Raw genomic sequence first — 27977 nt, 5'->3', positions numbered from 1 at the left:
CAGCTGTTGTGGGAAAATTGCAACTAATGTTCTTTAGTGCAGTCACTTTTCAATCAGAAACAAGGGGAACTCTTCAGTTTTTTCTTTCGAATTTGTGGTTTGTAATACTCTGGACTTTGCTCTGGACAAAACTTAATAAACCCTGTGACGTACCACAGGCTGGGAGCATAATCATTTGTTTCTTAAATGTTATTGCAAAAGTCAACAAATCATTGCTGAAGTAAGAAAGGAGAAGGTTGGGAGCAGAGATTTGTTGTCACAGCAGGTTTTCCAGGACCTAAGAAATGTAGTTTCAGAACAGAAATCACTTGCTCTTCATTGCCTGACCCACTGAAAACATCACAATATCCCACCTGATTTTCTCTTCGTATTTCTCTTCACCGGTCTTCTGACGGAAGAAACAGTGTGGAGCACTTGGCAAAAATCTACCTTGACTTCTGTGCTACACAGGGAGGTGAGTTTTTGAGCAGCATCTTTTAATGACTATGGTGTTTTTAGGAGAAAGTGTGAATCACCTGAAATATATAAGAGGTACTGTTTAGGTACCACAGGCTGGGAGCAGAATGATTTGTTCCTTATTACTGCAAAAGTCAGCAAATCATTGCTGGAGTAATAAAGGAGAAGGCTGGGAGAAGAGATTTTTTGTCACAGCAGTAAATGGAAAACTAGATGACATTTCCTAACTTTGTAAGTTTTGTAAAGTGCAGTTTTAAAAGGAAATGGAGACAGTTGTTATTAGCTCAGTTTTTTAAAAATTTTCTAATGTTTATTTTACATGTCTGGACAAAAAAGGACAATTTCCATTTTGCTAGTGGTCAGAGTGTAGTAACCTGTAGTGGGGAGCCCTGGGCGAGGGCTGCCTCTGATGTGAAGCCAGGCGACTCCACTGAAAGGAGCTTGGCCAACTTAGACAATCTGAGGATCTAGTCCATCCCTTACAGCCATTTTATATACCTTATTAGTAGCTGAAGATTTAATCCAGTGTGGTCCTAAAGCAAGAATAAGCCCTTGCCTTTGATGCCCGGTGAAGAGAAAGCAGAGCAGCACAGGGGAGCGTGCAGGGCCCTAGGAGTGAGTCCGGGGCTGTCGGGCATCGAGGCTGTCTGTCCACTCAGTTGCTCTGGTTTAACTACAGTCATCTTTGAAGCAACTTTAGTCAAACTGAAGCACGAAATAGGACAAACTCCTTCCAATTTAGAGTGGCATATTTGGATTTTGCTTTAAGTGTTCAGTATACGCTTACACCCCGGAACTAGCCCTTCCCCAATTACGGGTATGTTCCCAGGGCTTAATTAAACTGATGAAAATTTGTTTGTAGACAAAGCCCAGTGATGAGAACAAATACTTTTTTTGACTGTGCTGTCCATGAGCAGCCTTGTGTCCTGCTTCTCCATGTGCCTCTTGCCCTGTCTGCTGCCCTGTGGTCTCCCATCCCATGAGAGTCTGTGGGGTATAACTGTGGGTCAGCACATCCAGCTGAACCTCACTGGTAGGGCTTTCTCTTCTTGTTTTCCCCACATTTGTGGGGACTTCACCACCTCAGACATGGACTCCGTTTGTCAAAGCAGGTTGAAAGTTGCTAACAGGTTTGCAGAGTTGTGACAGACGGACAAAACACGCACAGTGTAATTGTGTAAACCTCATCTCTTTTAGAAACCAGCAGAAACCAGAGGGTTTGTATAGCTGTGACCTTTACAGAGACTACTGATCTAGTGACTCAGCTCGGTCACGGGGAGTGAGGACTTCTGGGCTCCTGTGCTGCAAATGCCATTTCAGCAAATTGCAGGAACCGTTTGAATTTCTCAGCCAAGTGTGTGGTAAGGGGGTGCTCACCAACATCTTTCTTTCAGAACATGCCTAGAGAATGAAGAGGTTCATGTGTGGCCCTGGACAGCCCTCTTCTGACAAGGCTCTTTGCATCTTGATGGTTGCTGCTCATCTTTTCCTCCTGGCAGGTACGGTAATTCCCCTCAGGATTAACCATAGGGACGGTGCTGCCAGTGGGCTCTGGGCATCCCCCAGCCCAGGGGATGTCTGCTGGTTTCCTGGTTTGTGCACACACAGTATATCTCTATAGAAGCCCACTTTCCTCTTGTTCTGCCCCCGTGCAGCAGTTATTCTTGCTCTGGACCTCTCCCTTCTCACTGCAACTGGTACTGGGGTCCTCGACTACCCCTGAGCATCCCTGCAGACCTACAGGTCTGGGCATGATGCACACCCTCTCCTGGGATGCTGGTTCAGTCTGGGTCGCAGATGAGTCAGTTCGAACGAGAAAATATGGCAAGGAGTGAAATGTCAGGTTTTGGTTGCATCACAGCTGTTGTCCACATTTGGAGGTGAAAAGCCTCTTGGTTTTGTCATTATTCACTTATTTCCTTCTGTATGGTTTTTTCTAGTTTTACTTTGGTCACTGTAAAATAAGAGCTGCGCATTCATTCACTTTGTGGTGTTCTGCGAAAAGCACGAAGTTACTGGCAGAACCAAATTCCCCAGTAACAATTCAGGCACTGAGTCAAACACAGTAAGCTGTGCTTCTTGAACACACTCAACGCCCTACCGCTCCACCGTAAATCCCAGCAAAACAATAATTAGTTTTATGTTGGGTTTTGTATTTCTTTCTTTGACTTCTCCTCACGAACAATGCAGGGCACAGTGATAATCCGTGCTTCTCAAATGCACCCTGTAGCACTGGGGTCACTTCCAGCACACATTGCAGTCGAGGGAAAAATGAGCTCTTTCCAAGTAAAGCCTCCATAATAAAAAGACTGAATTAATGTCTAGGTCTTGCCAAATTTACCCACTTTCTCTCAGCTTTGGCCAGAGGCTCCTAATCTGTCTGCTGTAAGACACTGGAAGGCCTGACCCCTGAAAGGGTGATTTCCCAGAGTGTCTTTGCTGGGGTGCAATGGTGCTCTGGTCACTCGTGGAATGGGTGCCAGTTCTGCCGGTCGTACATCCCACAGGGATTCCCATCTCTTGGAGAAACCCATGGGAACTGGCTTCTTACCCGTTTGGGCCGTGCAGCTGCTGGAAAGTACGGCTGAAGATGGCTGTTGCATTTTCTTGTGCTGTAATGAATTACTCACTGCTTGAGCTGTAATTGAGTAGCTACACCCACCTCTCTGCACCCCCTAAAGCTCCTCCACGGATCTTCTCCTGCAGTCCCAGCAACTGGCCATGTGATTTCATGCGCAAGGGCTTGCTCCCACTAAGGCAGAGGCTGGCATGTTGGTGGAGAGGTGCTAAACTCCCATCCCACCCAGGGGCCTCCACCAAATGGATGTTATACACTGCTGTTCTGAGTCCTACGTACTCTCACTCAAGGGGAAAATTATCATCTTGGGTGCAAACCACCATCTTAGTGGAGTTGCAGTGGTGGAAGCTAGACCAGGATGTGGGTGCATGCTCCACAACACACTGAGGTGCTCAGTGGAGCTGATTTTAGAGCTGAGACAGACATGAAAGATAGCAGAGAGTTGTTATGTGTAATAGAAATGTTCTCTTACGCTTCAAGTGCATGCTAGAACAGCAATGCACCACTTCTGATCACCTACAGAGAATTAGACTCTGCGGACCGATCATGTCCTACTCGCCTCCCAGTTTGAAGCGTGTGAAGCAGATGGGGAGAAGTGCCAGCTACTTTTGCAGTCCACGACGTGTGTAACTTTTATTAGAAGTGCAAATAGTCACCGGAGATTTATTGGTCAGGTTAGACTTGGGGGATTTAGAATACCTGATTTGCATGGCTGGCAATCAGGCTTGGAAAAATTTAAATTCATTTGAGGAAAATGCTGTAAAAACAGCCCCTAGATGTGCTTATAAAAGACTCAACAAAATGGCAATTCTTATCTAGAAGAAATATATCTTGAATTAGTGAAACACATGTAAACCCATGAGCGTAATGGCAAGTTAAAGATGCAGATCACCTGTACAGGAGGGCCTGGGTTACAATTTGAATCTGATTAATTACCACTCTGATGGTGCAGGTGGGGCCACCGCACCCCCTGCAGAAACACTTTGTCGGTGGCAGATGGAGCTGGTGGAAAGATTGGCTCCTGCCTTCAGTGACTGTGTGCTGCTGTCTAAACGCGTTGCCTGTGGACGGGGGCTGCTCTGTGGCTTTGTGCATGTTCAGAGATTCATGCCTGGGGAAGGGACTTTGTCGTGGCTGGCGGTGACTGCAGTGGGACTGGCTGAGTAGGAGACCATGGCAAATCCAGGAGCCAGAATGGAGATATATCTGGAGATATGCATTGCACTGGGCTGTCTCCTCTCTAGATATACAAGAGACACTTAACGTGGAGTGCAAAACCCAGAGAAGCGGAGTGAAAGACCCTCCGCAGCTTGCTGGTGCCCCTGCAAACTGCTCCAGGGACGGAGGTTGGCTGAGTTAGAGCCGTTGCAGCTGCTGCTCTGCTACTCTGCAGTCAGAGCTGGGGCCACGTGTGGGCAAGTTACTCACTGCCTCTGGAGGTCTGTGGTTAGCATTACTCAGGGAGGTTGCCTCTGTCAGCAAAAGCTTTGGAGTCGGTTGTAAAGATATAATGAGATAATTTAAAGTAATGAAGAAAAAAAAACCCCAAACAAATTCTCAGGAGCCTGAGAAAAGGACAGTCCTTATGATTTTTTAATTTTAGCAGAAACCTTGAGCTAAAAACTGAAGGTTGGGGGTGTGATACGTCACCTGGGAGCCAAACCTGCAAGCAGCTCTTTACCCAGAGTGTGCTGAACCAAGACCTTTGCACTGGACACCCCTACTGATACTGGACCATGTGGACCCTAGACCTGAATTCTGTATTGATTCCTATTTGGCATATCTTGAGAACTTCAACTTTTCCTTTGCAGAATTGAACTCATCTCTTTACTGGTAGTGTGGGTGGCCTCAGAATTAAATTTCAAAGGCACCAGAAACTAGAAATAGAAGAAACTTTTAATTTTTTTAATCATCATTCAAGCAAGTATCCGAATGAGGTCCTATCGCAGCTTTTTCTTTGGAAGTGACACTTTATTTCCCTTCTTTACCCTCTTTCCTAATGCTGTTTGCTTACAGAAACACGTTATCTGCATGGAGAAAGACTGGATTTACTGGGAAGGAACGATAAGTATGTGTCTCTGGTCAACTTAAGCATCCCTCAGCTATGTCAGTTCACGGTGTGCATAGACCTAAACCGGACTGCCAATGTCAGCTCTTGGGCAGCATTTTCCTATGACGCTAACAACACCTCCACTGACATAAATGACATAGATCTTGGACTCTCTGGAGAAAACACACGGTTGAGACTGTATCTTTTTGGCACCAGACGAGACATTGAGATCGATCAGGCCCTTTTTGTGTGGTATAGCGTGTGCTGCTTGTGGGACACCAGGAAACAACTGCTGGAGGTCTACTGCAATGGTAATCTTGTGCATACTGAAACCATTGGCAGTGCTGAGTGCCTGAAACCCAACGGTAGCCTGGTGCTGGGTCATCTGCACAAAAGAAAGGATGGCTTTATTGTGCGGGTAAGCAACAGCTTCATTGGCAGCTTGTACTACTTCCAAATGTGGGACCGTGTGATGGGTCAGGAAGAGCTGCTGGACTGCGCCATGGGCAATACCGTCAGCTGGAAGGAAGAGTACTGGAACTTCAGCAGCATCCTTCCCATTGCGGACCGTCACCTGCGCTGTGGTGAGTCTGCAGTATTTTCTCTTCTTGGGTCTTGTGTGTTGCTGGGGATCACGCACAGAGAGTAGGGATTGTCTAATAGCCTCCAAGTCACTGCTGCTGTGATTGAGACCAGGAGTGGACAGAGCTGTAGCCATGCAGATGATGTTGCCTACTCATCCCACACAGGCTCTTCTTGAAGCAGACACAGAGGTTGTGGATAAGGGAAAGCTGGCCGGGGCAGGCTCTGCCACTGAAATCCCCTGGAGCCTGCTGGCAGGTGGCATCTTTTAGATGAACCTTCTAGTGGTTCATGCTTCTGCTGGGGCACCAACCTGCTGCTCAGCTGGCCTGGCACTGAGCGAGGTAGGTTGGACGATTGGACACAGAAATTTTCTTCCAATATGTTTAACAATATTTAACTAGAGCCATTAGTTAGATGATAGTAATCACTTTTCCGCAAGACTCCTGTCTGTTGTGTGCCCAAGACAGATGTTGCTTCATTGAAAAGCACTCTTAGCAGTGTTTTGGGTTATCTCATCATTCAATCCTGATGTCTGTATGTACTACACGGTATTTAAACTACACAGTATTAAAACAGAGATTGACTAATTGACTGATTGACTGACTAATTTACGTAAAACTAATGACATACCACAATATTTAGGTGCTCCACAATAATAGTGAATGCCTCTTTACTAATCGTCTGTAAGCTGGTGGCTTCACAGGGAAAGCAGAGGCACAGTACTAAGTAATTGGTCATTTTTGGTGTCCAGTTGGAGAATTCAAGGAGCATCCCATCAGACAGCATGTCTCCATCAAGTGCAGCACCCACCGACTTCACCGCAGTTCCCACTGCACTTTCCCATCTCCTGCTCCAGGTTTCACCGAACCAAGGCCCAAGGCAACGAGAAGAGCATCAGGAAATCACCGACTGCTGCCGAAACCTGTGCTCAAGGGATTTCCCCCACCTCCCTCATTGCACACCCCCTCGCTCTGCACCAAAGAACGCCGGCACTAATGACAATTGCTGTAAATTACAGCCTTCCCATCTGTCTCTTGGCTCCCTGCCCCACTGCCTGTACCCAGGCAGTCCTCTTTCTGCATTGCCTGTTGCCGGAGCTATTTCCCCACCTGCGTCCCTGACTAGGGGGGCACATGGTCTGATGAGGAGGGAGAAGGAAGGCTCAGTTTCCCTTTTGCAATTAACTCCCTTGCCCTTGGGCCCATTCGCTCTGTGGGAAAGGTGTGTGCTTGGCTTGGCAAGGAGTTGTGAGGAGCTTAGTCATGTTTGCTGATGAAAAGTTTAGCACCTAAAATCAAAGCCGCCACTCAGTGTTCCTGGACTTTGATTTGTCAAAAACAATAACCTGGATGAATTTGAGCAGCTTTTCACTGAGACAAAGCACGTTAGAGAGAGGCTTTCAATGGTCAAAGCATTTTTTCCCTCTGAAGCAGTCCCCAAGACCCAGGTGATTTCCTCTAGTTAGGACTCTCCAGCGCAGCCTGAATTGGACATTCAGTCTGGAAAATGTTGGCCCAAATATTCAAAGGTTATCAGCAAGGGGAAACAGCAGCACGTCTCACAGTCTCACAAGTGATGAACTACACCAACAGGCACCGAGGCTACTCTTGCTTATGGTGCTGTGAACTGCTGGATCCACACTGTGTTCCGCACTTGGAGAAGGGTTACTGGAGTCTGACATTTTCCCAAGAGCAATAACTAAGATGACTGTTGAGAATTCCTAGTTATATAGACGTTCATAAAATTTAATCATGTTTGAGAATCTGTCGTGTATCAGATCTTGGCAAGACCTTTGCTTCCACTATAAATCTACTCCTTACTTTAATTAACTGAAATTCATGAGCTAGCTAATGCACGGAGACATACTGACGATACACTAGGTGGGGATAACAGTGAGTGGTGTAAATACATAGTGATATTTATGTCCTGTCTGTCAGATAGGGGAAGCTGCACTTGGCTGTAGTTCATATGGATTGTCCATATGGGGTCATATATATTGACTCTACGAGAATATCTGGAGCATGCATATAAGAAATAGTTGTGCCAAAGTGTTGCTATGAAAGGAAATGTCATGGGGAAGTTCAATGCCATTTCAATGCTAATGTCATGACTCAAATTGTTAATTATGCCCTATAACAATTACTAGCTGCAAGGGTTGCTTCTCCTGTTTATATATGTTGTTTATAGACCTGTACATTGCTTGGCTCACCTTGACAGTAGACAGTTTATGCAATTGTGCTGGGAAGTTGGGCAACCTGCTTTGTTTCGGAAATCCTACATTACTTTTGGAAAGCCAGAGCTCATTTAGGCAAAGCGAGTGAAACTTCTCATATAGATGTAGGAGGAAGCAGCCTTAAGAAGGTGTGTTGACTTTTTATAAGTGATATAATTATCATAGCAGTTGCACTGGCTTTGCTTGATAGCAGGAGTAAAGTTATTGTTCTGCCTTTGCTGTTTTCCCCGAGTTCTTGAAGATGATCCTTTATTTTTCCAGCTCAGCTGGGCCTTTGCTAAAAGTGTAGAAGTAAAAGTGTGTGTTCTCATCCTCTCACTGACTCACAGTCTTCATCTCTTCCTCCCCCTACCTCACCCACACACTGATTTCTGATTTTCTTCTTAATTTTAAATAATCTGGGAGAGGGATGAATATAGAATATCTGAAAATGACTGCTAATAATATAGAAATATATTTATTACAGTTCTCTTATTCGTTGGTTTAAGTTTTGCTGCTCTTCTATTGGAAACCGTACATATTTACAGGATGCCAAATAAACCATTTATTAAATTATCAAATCAAAATCCATGACTAGGACTTTAAAAATGTCAGTGGTACAGTATTTTTCTAGCTTCAGATCTCATCTGTCATCATGCCTTAGCCCTCATTTCGTGAATGGAATTACATGCATGTTAATTAAAGCAAATGAAGTTACAGGATGCAGGTGGCTAGTCCCACACCTGCCTACTGGTAATGATCCTTGACACATGAGAATAAACAGATTTTTTTCTCTTCAGGTGATAATGAGAAAGAGAAAGAGAAAGAAATTAATTAGAATCTGTGAAGTTGTAATTATGCTTCATTTGTCAGTAGATGAAAACGGCATTGTGAGTTACATTCCTGATTAGAATGGGTTTGGGTTTTATTTGGCCATTTCTCTATTAGTTTTTTTCCCTAGCAGATTTTTCTGATTCATCCTGGCTGACACTGGTGATATCATACATCTCCCCTGAGGCAATGGTTTTTGAAACATTACACTGATAACAACAGGAACAGAGTGGAGCCCATAATCACCAGCTATATGCAGATTCCTCCTATCTGGAGAGGATCTGCAGCACCGTAACAGTCAGGAGGACAAGTTAAACCCTAGGTGTACAAACAGTTTGGTTTATGGCTTGAGAAATCATAGCCTAATATCATGTCTGTATTTTTGTAAGGAAAGAAAAAAAAATTTATTCCAGCGATAAGGCATGTCTGCACAGCATTGGCCCTTCTGCGTTCTCATCACATGTCCTCTATGACAGCAGTTCTTAAAAAAAGCTTATAACAAGACACTCATTTTCTATCAGCTTGAAACCAGGGACTAATTATTTGTAGCATCACACTGGGGCTCACACAACCCATCTCTGCAGCTTCACTCCACGGGGAGGCATACAGGTTTCCACTAGAAGTTCAAGCTGTGGGATTAAAGTCACTGGGGATGCTGGAATATCTGCCTCTGCGCAGCGCTGGAGGTCAGGTACTCCGGGTCTTGCTCTTTGTATTCTCACGGTAGTATGTGTTGTGAGGGTGGGGGGGGCTTGGTGTGCACGGGTGCTGGAGGAAAAAACACATCCCCTTACTTTCAGGTCCTTCTGTTTTCTTTAGAGTTGTTTTCCTTTGTCTCTAGGGTTTTGCTTTTAATTTAGTAGGTACTTCTTGGTTTCTGCATATTCATGTGTATGTCAACAGTGTTAGTGGCTATTGGTAGGAGGTCTGTGTATTGAATATCTAGGTCTGTCTTGCAGCCAGATGATCTAAGCCTGCGGATCTTTTCCAAATAAAGAATCAGCAAATACCCATTATGTCAGGTCATGTTGCTGACCTACTGCAGGCAACGGATTTGAAATGGCAATGAGGCAGCTTGCTCCTGGACTTGCTAGCGTTTTAGTGGAAGAGTAAAGCAGAGTAAATTAGTCCTCTTTTTTCCAACAGTTTAGAACTATCTCAGAAGCAAAAGGCCTGAGTAAAGAAGAGAGATGTCCAAATGAAAATCTAAGATTCATCAAGCATCATGGGAAAAGCACGCTTGCTATTTTTACAGTTTTCGGTACGCCCTGGGAGCAGCAGGGACTGTGCTACAAAGAGCACTGCTCTGCAAAAGCAGGTTGCTGGACATTTGATCTTAGGAACAGCCTGTGCATCTTTCCTGCTCCCCATCCCACGGCCTCCGGGTGTGGAGGAGCCTCCTGGCTCAGCTCTCCACCAGCTCTGAGCGTGCTGCCTCTGCTGATGATACTACAGGGGCTGAAACCGCTGTTTCCTAGATCATGAGATGACACCAAAACACAGACTGGCACCTCCGAGGAGCATTTGCAGGCTGAAGGTCTGAGCTGAAGACTGAAGGGTCTGAGCTTAGTCTGCAAGAGCCAACTTTGGAGAGACAACTCAGAGCTGGACTTCCAATAGCTTTATTGTTCCCTTGTTCAGGAAGTTGCTCTGGTTTGACCTTGTGCTGAGTGCACAGCCTGTGGCTTAATGCAAAGGGTAAAATTGCTTGTTTGTCTAGGAAGCAGAAGCTTGTGTACTGTAGCGTGCCTGTTCAGAAGGGGCTTTTGACTTCAGCTGTCCTTTCAACTTCACAAAATAATTTGAAGCTATTTAGGATAAAAATAGGAGGTTTCAAGTTGTTAACAGCCCCTGTTTCTGTTATTGTCCATGGATGCATTGCCATTGATTTGAATGGGTCAGAGATGGGCTGTTATCTTTTAAGCATGGGTGATTCTCCTTACCTTGAACTAGAGAAAACAATGTTTTATGAAGCATGGCCTTATCCTACTTATTTCTGACCACACTCCTTATTCATAGACATTTGGCTTTGTATTCATACGTTAAGTTTATTTCTCTTAGTCAGAGCTAGAATGTCAAGCCTCTGACAGTCATGTGAGTGAAGGAAAAAAAACAAATTACCAGCATAGCAAGGAAAAGGTACCTCTAGAGCAAAATGTTGTGATCCTGCTTTTCTTTCATCACCGAGGCCGGTAATGTTATACAGTGATTCGGTTCACTGCAATTTTCTGTAGTACATGTGACAAACATCACCCGTTTTGTCCCTGTCTGCCTGGTGATGTGGCAGATTGCATGTGAAATGCCAAAATCCTATCTGGTTTGACAAGGTGATTCACTTCAAGGAAAATCAGCTACGAACGAATTCTCGGAATTCTTTACTTTGAAAATAACAGGCAGGATGGCCGGCATTTATAAGGGGAATCCTTATGCCAGGTTATCATTAAACCAGAGACCATGAATATCAATGTTCATCTCACATGCGTTACTGCATGTTAACCCCTTAGCGTTCAGTGTTTGACAAATGCCTTTTCCAGAAGGCTGGCACAGGTTACACGAGCAAGAAGGGAACAGAGAGATAACTGCTCTTCTACGCAAGCAATGAAAAAAGATAATGTTGCATAAACTCTGGTCTTCCTTGCGATCTAAACTCTGCAAATCCTGTTTTCTCCCTTGTTACGCTGTAGTTACCTCTGGAGAAATGAAAAAAACCCCACGTGCAGGTGTGTTTTCCCCCTTTGCCTTCACCCTGCAGAGGTCGGTGGAACAACAGCAGCTCTTTGTTACGATGGCCTTAGCTGAAGGACCCGTATCTCTCACTCACCTGGACTATGCTCTTCCTTACACTTTTGCCACTGTGGATTCTTAGGCCTTTTAATGTTCTTTTCAGCAGACTCGAGTGAAGCATCGTCAACAAGGGCTCCTACAATGCCCCCATTACCTCCGACCAGTAGTACCAACGGTACCATTCCACGTAAGTGCTAAACGAGGACGTTTTAAATGCTGACGTGATCATCACTGACATGAACTGACACCATACACGTGACAAGTTAAGACTCAGTCACATGTTTAAGCTATGGCTGCTTAGCACAGTGTTGTATGTCAGCAGATCCTCCTATCTCGTCCTATGCATTCTTAGCAGGCAGTAAAAGCCAAGTTAGTGCACCCACAAGTATGAATCACAACTTGTTTGTTAAGCTGTGATAGCTTGACCATGTGTTTGGGCTCTTCGGCTCTTTAATAAAATTTCTAGTAACGCAGCAGTAATCTAGACTTGGACACTGGGAGTCTGGGATTTCCCAAAGAGCCTCGGTGATGGTGGGAATGGGAAACACAACCATGATCCAACGGAGGGGTGAGGAGATGGGAAGGGGTGCAGGCACCTTCTGTGCAAACTACAGGATGCACTGCACTTACGTTCTCTTCTGACAGTCAGCTTCTTTAACGTTGACATGAACTTTTCACTTTTCTACAAAACTGAGAGAGCTCCCGATTACTATGATGCAAGAAAGCTTCTTGAAAACTGGGTGAGTAGCTTTCTTTTCTCATTCTCATGTATTTCTAGCAAGTATCAGATGATGAGGACAGCTGGTACAGAATGCAGACTGATGGGACAACACAGAAATAAGTATCCATGTAACAATATTGTGGCGTTTCAGAATCATGTTATCCAAAGCATTTTTAACAGGATAAAATTAAATTCTGAAGGAAGGGAAAAGTGTTGACATCTTGCAAAAATTTTTAGCCATTTTCATTGGGATTTAGAATTTTGATGGCAATTCTAAATTTACACGCATGTCTGGATAAAGTATCCATAAATCAAGTTAATAAAAATGTTATTGTTTTCTTTCCAGTTTAGTATCATATTTACTGGAGAAGAATTTGTTGTGACAAACTTTAAAGTCAGGTAAGCCTCTGGCTGTATAGTGGTGTCACCTTGACCACTGTCCTTTGAGTGAAATTGCAGCCAGATTCCAAATACCCATTTCACAACTGACCAGTCCTGTGACAAGGGTGTAAACCAAACCCCCAGATCTGTACAACTGTGATCATGTGGAACACCCACATTTTGTTTACTGGGCTCATTCATCTGAAAATATATATCCTGCCTAATGCAAGGCAAGTAGCTGCTGCCAAGCTGAGACCTCATCTTTGGCCGAATATATTGGTTCATGATGAAGATGAAACCTTTGCTGCCTCTGCAGTGTGTGAGCAATGAGTCAGGCGGGCTGATGTACCTGCTATGCCATCCTGGCAATTCAAAAAGTACAGAAATTGGTACTTGCAAGAGATGGAAAGTAGGGCAGAGCGCTGGTACCTGCAGGCTTCATTCACGTTAGCGCTGCTGAAGCCCTGTTTCTGCGATTGCATGTGAGTGCGAAGGAGTTTAGGGGTCACATCCATCTGCAGAGGGAGGGGCACAGACCCCTGAGGGCTGTCGAGTTTGTGTAAGTAGGTACACGCTGGCTCTTGTGTGGCAGTGACTAATGAAAGGATATTATAGTCCCAAAACCCTGCTCAGAAACAATGGCTTGTTGCACAAGACTTCTCTATTTCATACCTCGTAGCCCAATCCAGCTGTGTTCATACCCGAACTCTGAGCAGCTGAGAGGGATATTTAGCAATTCATAAAAGTATCACTTCTACAGACATGGAGTTTTATCATTTTATGCATATTTCAACTTCCTACTTTCTCCTCTGACTCCCACAGTTACTGCCTGCTTTACAAATGACAATACAGTAACACACTGCACTGTTTACACGGGGTGAATCCGATTCGGAAAACCGTAAGAGAAGGGTGGGTCCCGTTCTGGAAAAGTATTTTTTGTCAGGGTGCATATCTGTTACAGGACTTGGTCTTGGCGATTTATGTAGACACACCTATGCTGAATTCAAGATGACTTCTCTGCTGCAAGCTCTGGCTCATGGTGGTCGCAAGATTTTTTTTTTAAGGTGACAGCAGAATGGGGCATGTTATATTTATATGCTTACTATGAAATAATTATTCTATTCTCTTCTGTTTGCAGGCCTAATTATCCACAAAGCAGCGTCTATAAGAGTGCTCATGTATGTAATTTGTTATTTTCTGATTTAAAAACTTACTTTTTCTTATCTCTGCGTAGAGGATATAGTAGTTGTATGGTCTAAATGCTGATACTATTGTATTTTGTTGAAATTATTGAATATTGATCTTCAGGCTGGTAGATGTACCCCATGTAAACAGTTGGGCTGGAGAGCCACCGGGTCTCAATAGATATTGGTATGTTCTGTGCAGACAAAGGAATGCTGGATGTGCCCAGCACTATCTGCAAGGAGTCTGCTTTGCCTTCTGATGAACACACTCACTGAACAGGGTTAGACAGAGATCTGCTCTGCTGTCTGCATGAGGCAGCATCAATGCACTATGAGGTTCTGTTTTATCTTGATGTACCTCCAGAAGTACTGTGAAACAAAGGCTACTCTAGAGAGTCAGGTCACAATAACATTTAAAGCTCTATTTTAATGAGCACACTGAATTTCTGCTGTTTGCTTTCCATAAAATCCAACTGGCGCCAGTTGATTCTAACCAGCTTCTAACTTTTTGTGTCCTTCTATGCGAACCAAAGATGAAGGTAAAGCAGATGTCACAAAGGTAAGACCCATGGTTATGAACTGGGTTTCCATAGTTCATCTTGATTTCATTTTTAGGGTGAGGAGGAATTGGACCCCTCTTCGGCTGTTTTAGTTTCAGAGTAACTGTGGAACCTTTAGTTGTATAAAACAGAAAAGCACATGTGGAGTCAGAACCACAGTAATGCTTGACTTGGGGAAATCTATCTGAGCATCCAAGGTTTCCCTCTCATACCCCATCTCTTGGGAGGCTCAAAGTGCTCCCATGGCAAGCCAGGAAGTTTGTGCTGCACTGTAAGAGCTGGCTGTGAGCAGAATCCTTCCTGGGGCCAGAACAGTGAGTGGATGGTGTCCAAGAAGGCTGCCAGGACGAATCCTGCACCTCTTCTGCAGGAAATCCTATTTGCCCTCTGACAGGCCAGAAGAGAAAGGGGAGCTGGATTCCCATCACCTTCAAAGGGTTGCAAATGGTTTACAAAGGCCATGCTGAGTGGGGAACAACTGTGTAGAGACAGGAGTGAGTTGGAAACACTTGAAACATCCCAATCCTAAGGAAATCTCATTCGTTAGCCCTCAGTTAGAGGTCCGCTGAGGTGATCCATCCACAACCGAGAGCTGGCTACTTGCTTCTTTCTGCCATGTCTGAAGCCACTCAAAGAGTCAGCAAACATAGTTATCCAGAAGAATAGCTGTTTTGAGGAGAAAAAGCTGGAATCCAGTGGAGATACTGAAAGCACTTAGTTAAATCTCAGTTTTCCAGGGAGCCTTGGAGTCTGCCACCTCTGTTAGGACACGGGTAGTCATACACTCATCATTTTATGACTAGCTCACTCCAAACTTTAAAACATGGTTGAAAAATGCTTACTTGTGACAGAGATGTTCCTTTGCCAAGATAACGTGATTAAGGAAACCTTTTGAGGTATTTACCATGAAACTTTAAATAGATTCTTGTACTCCCAATAATTTGTACTTTAGAAAGCATTTCCAGTGATAAGGTACTAGCGTACATAAGAAGTGGCATTTGGTGACATTTACCATAGGACTGCACTTACGGTGAACAAAATACATACATCAATTATCCAATTCAATATAATTTTCTGGGTTAGTCCTTAATTTTGTAGCCACTTATAATTGTGAAATGTTACCAATATGGTAGCTTTGTTTGTATATTATATTTGTAGCTACATCTGTAAGGCCATTATAAAGGCCAGATCACTTGAAATACAAGAAGTGCTGAGTCTCAAGATCAAAGAGTTGTTGAACGACACTTACGAAGAGGGACCACTATCCTTATATGTGAAACCAGAAGATGTGGCTGTCAAGCCAATAGGTAATACTTCATTAAAACCTCATGGGAAATCACATGCTTTGTAATTCTGGCTACAAGTGTTTTATCAAATGTAAATTTTGAGGAGAGGTTAGGCTAGAAAACATCCTTACAAGTAGCCAGACTGACCTCATCGGATGCACAAGCTGTAGAACATCATGCAATGACAGCAAGATCAAAACTGGGGTTCCAGACAAACGGAGGTAAGCTAAAACTTGAATCCTGGTGCCAAGGCAGGTCTGAGCACCTTTGCAATGAAGGGAAGGTCAGGCTGATGCAGCTGCAAACCCAGGAGCTCCTGCTCACAGCCAGTGCCCCAGAGCCTGGCTACTGAGGGAGACCGGAGCCGAACACCGAAACCAAACCCACTGCAGACATGCTCTTAATGCCAGTGCGTATTGGATCAAGTCTCAAATTGCAAATAAGCTCTTTGTTGGTTTGGTTACAATCTCTATCGCTCCTTAAAATACAGAAGTAAGCCAGAGATAAAAGCTAACAGACTGTACCTGAAATTCAAAACCACATTTTATACCAAAGACTTACAAAAGATCAGCTGCAGACAATAAGACTACAAGCCTGGAGGAAAGACATTGATGGGATAATGAGGGGCAGTGTGAAAGCACCTTCAGATAGCTTAGAGAAGCCTGCAGGATGTCATTAAATATAGTTTGTGACGCTGCGAAACTAACGCTTTACCTGAGAACCGACCTTGTCAAACAAAAGAGAAGAAGGTTATAGAAGAACAGGTGAAATATTTAAGCTAAATGTTTTCTTGCAGCCAATAAACTTGTAAAATACTCCTATCCAGTCCACAAAATACAGCTCAGTCCCATCAGGAAAGGAGGTCCAGAGAACAGCTGGGTCCCTGGGTGTCAGGGGTGTCTTCTTTTTGACTATTAAATCTTTTTAAAGAGCTTTTATATATTTCTTCCTCAGCACTAACGGATTGTCCAGAAAGCTTTTCACACACAACGTACAAGGGGAATTACTCCTGGCCGCTAACAAGTCCAGCTACCAAAGCAGAGGTCAGCTGCAGGAAAAACCCTCCGCAGTCTGCTCAAAGGAGTTGGTGAGTGACGAGATCATCTCGTTTTGGTTCTTGCACGGGCAACAGGAGGGAGCACCAGGCTTTGCGTGATGGGAAACCAGATGGTAGTCTGTCATGGCACACAGCAATGCCACGCCGAGGAAGATGCAAAGTATACAGGGCCAGCGCAGGACGGGCTGAAGGACAAGGGAGTGTTGCATCATCTCCATCACCTGCAGCAAGTGCAAGCCAGCATAGTAGGAAGCTGACGTTCCGCTTGAGCAGGGAAGGGAAACAGATGCACTGTAGCATTTTTGCACCATCCATTCGTGGCTCTCCAATACCTCCAGATGCATTTCAAATTGCTCTGGCATTTGGGCTCTGCTCCCACTCTGCTAAATGAGTGCTAAGTCAGATCTGACTTGCAAGTCGGTTTTCAAAATTGGGCTAATTACATTCTTAGCTACTTAAATGGGAAATATGAGGAACATCAATTATTATATATTTTTTTCTTGTAACAAGGTACACTGCTTTCATTTTTCAGTGCAATTAATATTGAACTTGAGCAAGCTTTCTGGAAGAAACCAAATATGACTGAGTGTAAATTACTGGAAGAACTTCCAAACAGTATTTTAGACCTCCATGATATCACAATAACAGAAGGTAAGGCACCAGCTACTTGACTGACACAGTGAATCAAAGTAAAAGTAATTATACTCAGGTAATGCTTATGTTGGACATCTGAAGAACTGAAGCGATAAGGTTGTTTTATGTGTATCCTACTCACCTGGTCATCTTAAAGTGTTTTTAATGTAGATGAATTTTGCAGGTGCTTCAAAATTCTCTAGCTAGTGCTTTGAAGACTTGTCTCAAATCCTACGCTTGGATTTAGAACTAAGTAAATAACCACTGAATAATGTGACAGGTTTTGCCTGTCTATATTCTCTGTTACCACATCAAAGTAGTTCATAATATCTTATACAAAGAAGCACAAATCAGTGTATGGAATTGAAAAGTTTGTGCTGTAATTCATGTAAGCTATAAGGTGACCTTTACCACCTGATTGCATCTTTTTTAAGCTATGCCAAACAGTGCAAGTTGTTTGAATGGTGAACAAAAACAATACCATAGCTTATCCACCTACTCAGCAGTGGCATCAAATAATAGATCATTGAAAGATATCTGCAGTTGTGCACAGTCTGTCTGACTCCCAGGGTGTAAAACTCTGCTTCTATAAAAAAATTAGAGAAGAATGATGAGATGATGAATGGCAAATACAAGTTTTCAAACTATACCGTTCAGAATTTGCTTTTGCTGCTACAGCAGTTAAGCAGCATTTGGGGAGAGGGGTGGATCTTGTGTAATTTTGAACTCACAAATGCATATGAACATGACCAAAGTTAAAACTAAATATTATTTACAGATAATCTTTATAATCCAAAAGCAGGTGGTAATATTCTTATGAAAAGTACATTGTTTTCTTCCTTTAAAATACAACCTGAGATCTCCAGATTTTACTTGAAGTTTTTGCCAATTTCATTGACATGTTGAGGGCTTATTGACCGATTCTTAGGACATGATTTTGTAATAGATCAGGAGCATTATGACCATATGGAAAGAGAGCAAAAGCAGACTAACTCCTTGCTTTAATATAGAGACATGTAGCTATATAGTTAGACATAGAGCTATGCCACATAAATCATCTGTACTTTCTTTTTTCTCAGAGAACGCACAAGATGTTGTGCAGCATATTTTATACCTCTTGCCAGATGCAACACTGCACATGGAAGAATTAGAAATCATTGCAAGTAAAATTTCTGATATCGTAAGGCTTGCAGATATGAGCACGACACTTGCAGAGACTATATTGTCTATACTAAACTATATTTTGCTGCATGAAATAGAAGATGAGATCATTAGAAGAATGACCAATAGGTAAGTAAGATAACTTGCCCAGAAGCGGCTTCCTAAGCTAAAATGGCACCATGGAGTAATTCATTCAGTCTATAAAAATATCACCACAAGAATTAGCAATTTCTGTACTTGGATCTTAAACATGTTTGTGGTTCTTAGCAGGAGAGAGTGGTTATTGTGTTGTCAAAGGTGCTTTTACCAGAACCAGTTCTGCAGAAGTCACCATCACGGAGTTGTTCTCTATGGGCATCTCAGCCCGGAGGCAGGTCAGGGAGACTGTCTAGCTGTCATCTCATCTCAGAGCTGATCTTTACAGCTCAGCAGCGAGGTCTGTTGGCAGGTCAGCCTGGAGACACGTATCTGTTCCACCAGCACACCAGGCTGTACCTGTGCTGATAAAGATTTTTCAAACACACACAGCTATTCAGTGTTAAGACTTCAAAATCTACATTTAGGATCCTGCGTCCATTACGTGATTCTCACGCATGCTAAAATCGAGGTTGCTAGATAACTTTAAAAACACCTTTCTCCTCTGAGATCCTAAAGCTAACTCAACTACCTGTTTTTGAAATGTCTGGCTTCTGTGCTGAGCAGCGCACTGTTTAGAGAACTACTGCCAGCCTTTACAAAGGCAAGTACACAGAGTTTACTCATTTCTGATTTGGGCAAGACAGCTTACCCACTTCTCACTGCACGGCCTGAACCTCCAAATAGGAAAGTTTATTCTACTTTGCACTGGCAAATCCAACGCTAACCAACAGCGTAAGAGATGCAGTGTTCATCATATTAAAAAGTCTTTTAGCATCTCTCATTTAAAGACTGTGCCTATCTGCAATTTTCTCTCACTTAATGTAAAACAATATTTTAGCAAGAAATATTGAAATAAGAAATATCAAAAGCAAGAAAAAATGAATTTTCCACTTACGTTCTAGGTGGGGCATAGACTATGCAACAGCCCAGTTGTTTGTACCGGACAACTCTGCATTGCTTTTTCAAACTCAGGAGTCCGCAAGGAGGAGTAGCCAAAAATAGCTTAGAAAAACTGCCAGAGAGAAAGCATTGAGTAGCGTCGTGATCCTTTTGGCTGTATGCTCTCTCTTCAAAGCCTACCGCACTGCAGAGTGTGGGGTGGGGGCTGTGATAGCTGCCAGCACTCAACACCTCTGCCTTCTCAAATAGGCTGTGGGGTTTTTTAAGTGAAATATCCATTACTCTTACAATTCGATATCCATTGAATTGTCCTCCCCTCAAATATAAAGTTTTAGGGTCAAGGATGATATTCTAATAGACCCTGGATTCCTGGTCCTGAATGGAGATGGAGCTGGTATGTACAAATTGTAATAAAAATGTCTTTACAATTTTTACGGACAGGAGAATCTTAGGTATTTTAATTCTTCCATAAATCAGACCTCAGAAGAGCATGACCACTGTGATGATACCTGCTGAGTGCTAGCATGATATCCTCACAAGAGCTATTATGCTCCTTCCTTCAGGCCTCAGTAGAAATTTTGGAGCCAGATATTTTGAGGAAGTTGAACTCCAGACTTTGCAGCTCTAGGGCAGCTGTGGCTGAAAGGATCCCACGGGGGTCCTTGTGTGTCGGGGACCAACCATGCATGAAAATAACGCCAGACCAAAGACGGACAGGAAGGTTTTCCTTTAGTCTGTCAGGGCCCGCTGTCATACACATTTTCAATAGAGTATTATCCCTTCTGGCATACTGCTGAATAGCCTTAAGGGAGGCCAAACAAGATGTGGAGCTGTCTCTGACTCTTTTAATACCTATGAGCATTAAACAACCCTAATTTGCTGCTTCCTTTGGAATCCAGCCTCTTCTCACTACTTAGAAAAAAAAACAAAACAGAGAGGAGGCGCCTGTGAAATCTCCATCCTCAGAGATATTCAGAGCTTTACGGGACAAGACCCTGAGCAAACTGACCTACCTTTAAAGTATGCCCTGCCTGGGGGAGGTGGGGAGTCGGATGAGAGACCTCCAGAGCTCCCTTGCAGACTAAATTACTCTGGCTCTGATATTTTACCTGAGGGTACAATTAGATGATTGCAAATAACCAAATTAGCAGGTTTTTCTGCCTTCCAGATGAAATGCAGTATTTGACTGGGTGTGAATTTTGACTCAGGTCTTCCCAGAACCACCTCATGTTGTCCCCACAGGACGGTATCTTCTGCCTGCCAGAGCTTTGGCTTACTCAAACATGCTAACTCAATGGCTTGCCATCACCCGACCCTGTGCCAGACAAAATGCCATCTACCCCAAAATGGACCCGTTCTGCTCTAGTGATTGCTCCTTATGATCATAAATCAGAGCAGAGGTTTTTAGCTGATTGTCTCCAGACTGCGTATTATGAAGGCAGGAGAACATTTCAAGAGATGTATCTTTTTTTTTTTTTCTTGCTGCTGCTTTTGGTAAAGTATCCTGAAGACGACTGAGGAGATAGGCTATAAGGTGACTTACACAGAAAGAAATATGTCCGTCATAACCACTTCCTTGGCTTTGTTGGTGATGCGTCCAGATCCCAGCACGTTTGGAGGACTGGCCTTTGGCGTTACCTCCTACGACAGAGGCGTGGATCTCAAGGTGAGAGCAAAGTATCACCTCGGGGACTACCGACAATCCTCTTGCTTTTTTGTACCGTTGAGTATTTGACCCGAGGAAGGCAGCTCTGAGCATGTCATCTCTCTCTCCTCAGATCAATGTTCAAGAAAACCCTTTCAAAAAGGCCCTGGCCTCCGTGGTTTTGCCCAAATCACTGAAGAAATTCTTAGGGATCGAGCACTCTGACCCAGACAAGCATTTGAAGATCCAGTTTAAGTTTTTTGGCACTACTTCACTCTTTGCAGTAACTATGACTCCTAACAAACGCTAACGCGGCAGTAATCGGTTCAGCTGTTCTTAGTGTGTAGAAAAGAAAAATCCCAAGAGCGTCATCTGTTCTGGGCACATTTAGCATCAGACTGACGGAGCACTAAGAAATGTGCAGGGAAAATGCACCCAGGCAGCAAAATCTTCGCTGTAGCAATGATGCTCTGAGATGTCTGTAGACCTTAGACTTCTTGTTCGTTTTCTGTAGATGATGTTTTATTCCAACACTGCTCTTCTGCAGGAAAAGAACATACCCTAATCTTCTTCCGATAGTAAGCTCTTGCTTAAGGAATGTGCATAGTACATGTCAAATATCATGAAAACAATTTCAAGATTTATGTCTCCATTAAAACAATAGCAGCACTGATATGCAGCATTTAGAACTATTCTAGTATTTGCTATGTTTTCTTAACTCAGGGGGTGAGTGAGTGTAATTAAAAAGGGAGACATTTCTTTTGGGATGATGGAGCATAGAGTGTGCTGAGCAATGCTTTTCACACAGAAGCAGCATTCACAATTGTGTCTACTGTCTAATGAGCTTAATGATGTACAACTGGATGTTTTGATGTACTGAAATGATTATACAGCTTTCTCAATCCAGCTGATGCATCTGAAACTCTGTTCTGCTTCAGCTGATGTGGAGACTGTCCCTGAATTTGCAACCATCTACATTTGCTAATGAAGTAGCAAGTAGCTAAATTACATCAGGCATCCCCTGGTGTTTATTTAGCTGATCACCATTTCCGAGAAATACAAGTTTTAAAAAATGGAAGCAGGGAAGAGCAGGATTGCTGGTAACTGAAATGACTTGGAATTTTTTGCATGCATATATTTTTCCACTGCAGGATGACAGTTTAAAGAAGGAGAGGTTGAATACTTACGTTGTGAGTGCCAGCATTGAAAACGCATCAATTCAGAACCTTAATGAGCCTGTGACTATTACTCTTCAGCACATAGACCAAAATACGGTAGGATGTGTTCACTTCATCAGAGATGTGTTGAAGTAGAGCCTATTTCACTTAGCCTTTCAATAAACTCGCAACAGGACAAATAAGCTTAAAACATTTTGCTGCCTGACCTCTCCATGATATATCAACCAAAACACTGACAGACCATACAGATCTCGGTGTTTAATTCCTGCAGGTTAGTAAAGCTTGTGTCTCCACTCTAACTCCGTGCTTAGCAGCAAGGGACGTTTTCATTGTTTCCTTGTTTTGATCTGGACAATTTTTTCAAGGAATAGTTTATTTCCTAAAAAACGGCAGGTTTTGGATTTGACTGAAATGATTTGTAGTTGCTCCGAATTCAGCAAACTGTTTTAGTCATAGAAAGAGGAGAATTTCAAAAAAATCAAAACTTTGCATAGATGTGTTCAAATTTAATTTGCTTTGTTTTGTTTCAAAATGATGTTTCAAAACTAAAATCTATATCTTAAATAATTTTTAAATGGGCGTGGGTCAAACTTGTTGACTGAGTTCCACCTTAGCATTTTTGTTTTGCCAATGTTTATGGTCCAGCCTCCACACGAATATATTGCAAGGTAGAACAAAATTATTCAATAGATGAATCTGATTGAAGCTCAAGTTAATGAGAGCTTGAAAATGCTGCTTTTATAGCAATATGCTCTTTCCGTTCAGTTCTAGCAAATAACATATACCCAGAAATTTCATCTAGATATCCCTTCTCTTCTGTCATTTTTACTCCACCAGGCCATCTGGCACCTCTCAGATTTTTTTCCTCGACCTTTTAAAAATATCCTAATTAAATATTTAATGAGATATCATCCTAACCTACATCTTTGGCTCTCTGCCTAATTATATTTGACAGTCTACAGATCACACATCTTAACAGCTTATCTGTTAGGGCGGCTTCCTGTAAACTCTGTGCTTTATTAAACTTTATCAGTAATAAAAGAAAATGAATCTGTGCCTTGGGAAAGTTTGCTGCAGCATTAGGAGTAATAAACTAGAATGTCCCCAAGAGAAAACATTGCATTGAATACCCATTTAAATCTGTTCAGCTGTTTGCAGTATGCAAGCAAGCTTTCTTTTCTCTTAGGTGTCTTCTCTGCCTGGTTTCAGAGAGAGAGAGGAAACACTGAAATTCTAAAATAAAGGTTTTCTTGTGTTGATAATTGTTTTTTTATTATTATTGTCTAAAATCTCAGGTTGTTATTCTAGGTCTTAGTCATAACTTTTGAATTTCACCAGTAATTCGGGATCTCAGATACCACATGAAGCCAATGAGATTAGACATAAGAATCGGTCTAAGCTGGACAACTTGTCAGATTTTCTGCTGTCCTTAAAAGACTACAAGATACAGAAAGACTGGTAAAACTGGGAAAATCACTGACTCCCAGGACTTGCCTTGGCAAAAGGGAAGGCGAAAATTGGGACCCTCTGCTGGTTTTCAGTGCCATGGATGAGATGGCCGATATCCCAGCTGGTTCCCAATGACCAAGTGTCCAACTGCCCCTGAACTGCTGGCATCTCCAGTGACCTACAGACCCTGTGCAGCACCACCGTGCAAATAATCGCAGAGATCAGCGGGCTTTCTTGTCGAGCAGAAAAGAGGAAATCAAATCAAACTGCCTGATTTATAAACCCTGGTTACAGGCAAAATGCACCGTCTGCAAGTGCAGGCGGTGTACAGACGTACTGAATAAATGTCACAGCCTCCTTTTTCTCTGCTTTCAGGGTAATGCAGCAGTGCACTGCGTCTTTTGGGACTTTCAGAAGAACAGTAAGTGTTATTTCCAGAGCTGCCGCGCTTGTTCTGTCACCAGCCTCACAGAGCCTTTGGCTCCTTGACATTGCAGCTTGAAACTTTGAGGCTGTCCTGTTGAGTCTGTGGTTCTGGTTTCCACTGACGTCGATACCTCAGTAATCAGCGTTACTACTAGGGGATACGTGCCCGGCATTGTACAATGGTGCATCTACATGAATAAGAAGTCTTAGTCTAAGAAAAAAGCAGAAATGCAATGAAACGTCAGATGACTTCTCACAGTTACTTGAGGGAAGTCAGTGGGGGCTTTGCTGTGGTCAAGTCTTGAATATGGCCCAGACAGTGAACAAAAAGAGAAGTGTGTATTGGGTTAACTCAGAACATGTGGGAGAGGTTTTTCTCTGCAATTACTGGTGTTAGAATATATGTATTTTTTAAATCAGAAGCTTTGCGTCTGAACATGTGATACAGGCTGCATAAACAGGGTCATAGATTTAATCTTACCAGGGAAGATCTGGCTTTTTCAATGCTACACTCTGCCTAAACAAATCCTCTGCCCTGTAAATATTTCTTGCCTTCTGTGTTTCCACACCCTGCAGCGTAATTTAGTCCAGTGCACTTTTCCTTACCTTCCTGCTTTCTCTGTTTGCAGGCATGTAAATGACTTTAAATATTTCTTCATTCCACCAAAGGCTTTCATCCAAGTTTTGAGGTTCTCAGGCAACTATATAAGATGTGTTCCTGTGTGAAATCTCACTTGTGTGCTGCTAAATGACCCTGCAATCTGTACTAACTTGAGCTCATATTCACACATTCTGTGTGCTGCAGAGCTATAAATGACTGAGCATGACTAACTCTGCTTAAAAATCCCTTTTTCTCTATTACACAGATGGACTGGGTGGTTGGAATACATCGGGGTGTGAAATGGAATATACAGATATGAATTACACAATCTGTTTTTGTAACCATCTTACCCATTTTGGAATCCTACTGGTAAGTATTCTGTGAATCATCTCCAAAAAAGTCCCATGGCACTAAACAAAGTCATCGTTAGTTTTGGGGAGAGATGGGAGACTCATATCCATGCAACCTGTTAGATATCTGCAGTTTTGCCAAAATCAGTAATAACAAACAAAACAGTTATAATAATTTTTATGGTGTAAAGTCCTCTAAATGTCACTTGCTTTAAGGCAAATTCATTTTGCAGATGTAGTTTGTACTTCTTTGCAATGTAACTTAATCAACGTTAATGGGTTATTTGCTGCGTTGAAAATACTGTGTTAAATTTATTACCTGCCAGTGGCGACTAATGACATATTACATCTTTCTGAAAGTTTTATCTACGCTCCACCAGAGAAGGAAGTTTAATATAAATACGGGAGATGTCATTAACTATCGACTCTTCTTTCTCTGTAACCCAGAGAAAACTGCCTCTAAAAGTTGAATGTCAGAAAATGAGATGACTGCCTGAGACTGGGCTGCAAAAAATGCAAAGTGTTAGGCAAGTTCAGAGTAAACTGAGTAGGTTAAAGTTGTCTAACCCCAGCAGGATAGAACCCACACGATGGAGTAAGGCACCCCTTTGCCTTCGGATGCTTGCCCAGCTTCCCCTAGAGGTCAGCATCTCCCTGCTCCGAGGGAGGCACGAAAGCCATCCCTGGTAGGAAAAACGCGGCTTCTACAGGAAGGAATTTAGATTTTACAGATTTCAGACAACTTGCTGAAGTTTCCATTCAAGCAAAGAGAATTCAGTCTGATTTTAAGATCACACCTCTTCTGCACTGCCCCTTTAGTAATCAGCACAGTTACAAGTATTTAACAGCACCGTGGATTGTGCATCAGAGATGTAGGTTACTAGTTTGAGGTTCGAAGTTTCAGCAAACAGAAGAGAAACTGTGGCAGGGAACAACAAAATCCTCTCAACGTTACTCCTGGCAGCAGCTGTGGAGAAGCAGAGCCCAGCCTCCCAGCTGATTTTTGCAGAGGGATGCTTTCTGGATGTGGAGGATCCTCCCACGCTCCAAGACATTTAGCAGTTTTGTGCGGTTCCCAAGCGTGGCAGCTGACATTGAAACAAAGTGGAGTTTCTCCTACAAAGAGAGCCCTTAGTGGAATAATTTTGGCAAAATCCTGGAATCCTTATTGAATTTGTGGTTTCTGAAGTACAGCTTTTCTAGCTTCACAACTTATTACTGCGTATTTTTACTAGTTTGGATATTCTGTAGGACTATACAATAAGAAACACTTAAAAATATTAATGGAAACCCTCCAAAAGTAGCAGTAAGCAGAACAGAATTCGATTTCTTTACCAATGTGAAAATGTGGAAAGCAGTTTTCTTTATCTGCTATGGCAAACAACTGTGATTCTTTATCTTGTAACATAGGACTTGTCCCGGCTAGAGATAGATATCACGCACGATCGTATATTAACTCTGATAAGCTATGCAGGATGTGGTGCTTCTTCCCTTTTTCTGGGTATAACACTGGTGATGTATCTAGCCCTTGAGTAAGTCTGATCCTTTTTCTTATATCGCTTTTAATATTTTAGCAATAATGAATTTGCAGCCACTATCAGAATGTTTGGTAATATTTGATGCTGTGATGGGAAGGAAGACTGGGAGCTGACAGTATAAATAATGCTTTATTTTGACCTGTGACTGTAGTGATATAAGAGGGATTCAAATACTCATGCTTCAGTACAGGCACTGAACTGTTCAGCAACTTCTGTGTCCCTAAATTTCATAAATTTACCCATGGACAAGGGTAAAATATCATGTCAAGAATCTGGAATATTCCCTCTATATAGACTATACATTGGATGATATCAACAGTAAAATAGGGAAACTCTTCTCTCCTCTTGCTCTTGGTCTTTCTTGTGTTTTGGCCTTCTGGATAGGTTTTCTTTTATATGTATGTACCAATAGCTCCTGGCACGATGGGGCCTTACATTTAGGTAACTGTGGGTGCTTTCATAATCCAGTAATATTGCAATAACAACAATATTTGATGCAGTAGTAAAAAGATGATGTTGAGTCTGCTTCTCCTCCACCAAGTGTGAAAAACCTAGCAGGTCTCCATGTGTATAGAAGCTCTGCTTTTTCAGGCTGGGCGATCTACTTCAAAAACACACCAGTGATTTAATATAAAACACTAAGGTAGACACAACTTACACGACAGAAAGCCAATTTATACGCTGAATACACATTTGTGCTACTTTGCATTAGTGAATGTACCCAGCACAACTCATGCAATAATGATAACCTGGTGGACTTTCCCCTTCTTTTTAGAAAGCTGCGGAGAGACAATCCTTCAAAAATCTTGCTCAATCTTTGTGCCGCACTCCTGATGCTCAACGTGGTCTTTCTCATCAACTCCTGGCTGTCCTCGTTCAACCAGCCGGGTCTCTGTATCACCGTGGCTGTGCTCCTTCACTACTTCTTGCTTGCAGCTTTCACGTGGATGTGCCTGGAGTCTGTTCACTTTTACTTGGCTCTTGTCAAAGTTTTCAATGTTTATGTCCCAAAGTACATCCTAAAATGCTGTATTGCTGGCTGGGGTAAGTCAGCGGATTTCTTATCCTCTTCTCTGCTTGTCAACTTCTCTAAGATAGGGGCATATCTGCAAAAGTAACTTAGGACACTGAGCTAGTAGAAACGTGGTGCACACCCTAAGCCGTAAGGGTGGATTTCTTCCCCCAGGCAGGTTCAGCTTAAGTTTCTTCTGCCCAGGGAGACATTTGCAGAAAGTGCCGGATGCTCCCTGCACAGAGTCATGTGCAAGGAATG

The 27977-nt window shown here is 42.8% G+C and overlaps 1 protein-coding gene across 1 annotated transcript in view; it reads left to right on the top strand.

Annotated features, from left to right (window-relative positions):
* Positions 1-2928: 2928 nt before the first annotated feature.
* GPR112 (G protein-coupled receptor 112) overlaps positions 2929-27977 on the top strand; it is a 28219-nt gene continuing 3170 nt past the window's right edge. Inside the window, exons 1-16 of the mRNA XM_009586442.1 lie at positions 2929-3034; positions 5051-5668; positions 11600-11683; positions 12142-12236; positions 12564-12616; positions 15501-15649; positions 16583-16715; positions 17218-17336; positions 18398-18608; positions 21018-21183; positions 21296-21445; positions 22314-22436; positions 24165-24210; positions 25082-25185; positions 26577-26698; positions 27480-27748. Coding sequence (XP_009584737.1) covers positions 2929-3034; positions 5051-5668; positions 11600-11683; positions 12142-12236; positions 12564-12616; positions 15501-15649; positions 16583-16715; positions 17218-17336; positions 18398-18608; positions 21018-21183; positions 21296-21445; positions 22314-22436; positions 24165-24210; positions 25082-25185; positions 26577-26698; positions 27480-27748 — 2548 coding nt within the window. The remainder of the gene's footprint in view (positions 3035-5050; positions 5669-11599; positions 11684-12141; positions 12237-12563; positions 12617-15500; positions 15650-16582; positions 16716-17217; positions 17337-18397; positions 18609-21017; positions 21184-21295; positions 21446-22313; positions 22437-24164; positions 24211-25081; positions 25186-26576; positions 26699-27479; positions 27749-27977) is intronic.

Source organism: Fulmarus glacialis, unplaced genomic scaffold (assembly GCF_000690835.1).
Source record: "Fulmarus glacialis isolate BGI_N327 unplaced genomic scaffold, ASM69083v1 scaffold8361, whole genome shotgun sequence".
NCBI classification, from domain to species: Eukaryota; Metazoa; Chordata; class Aves; order Procellariiformes; family Procellariidae; genus Fulmarus; species Fulmarus glacialis.
The sequence above is the reverse complement of the archived record's forward strand: the minus strand, read 5'-3'. Positions and strand labels throughout refer to the sequence as shown.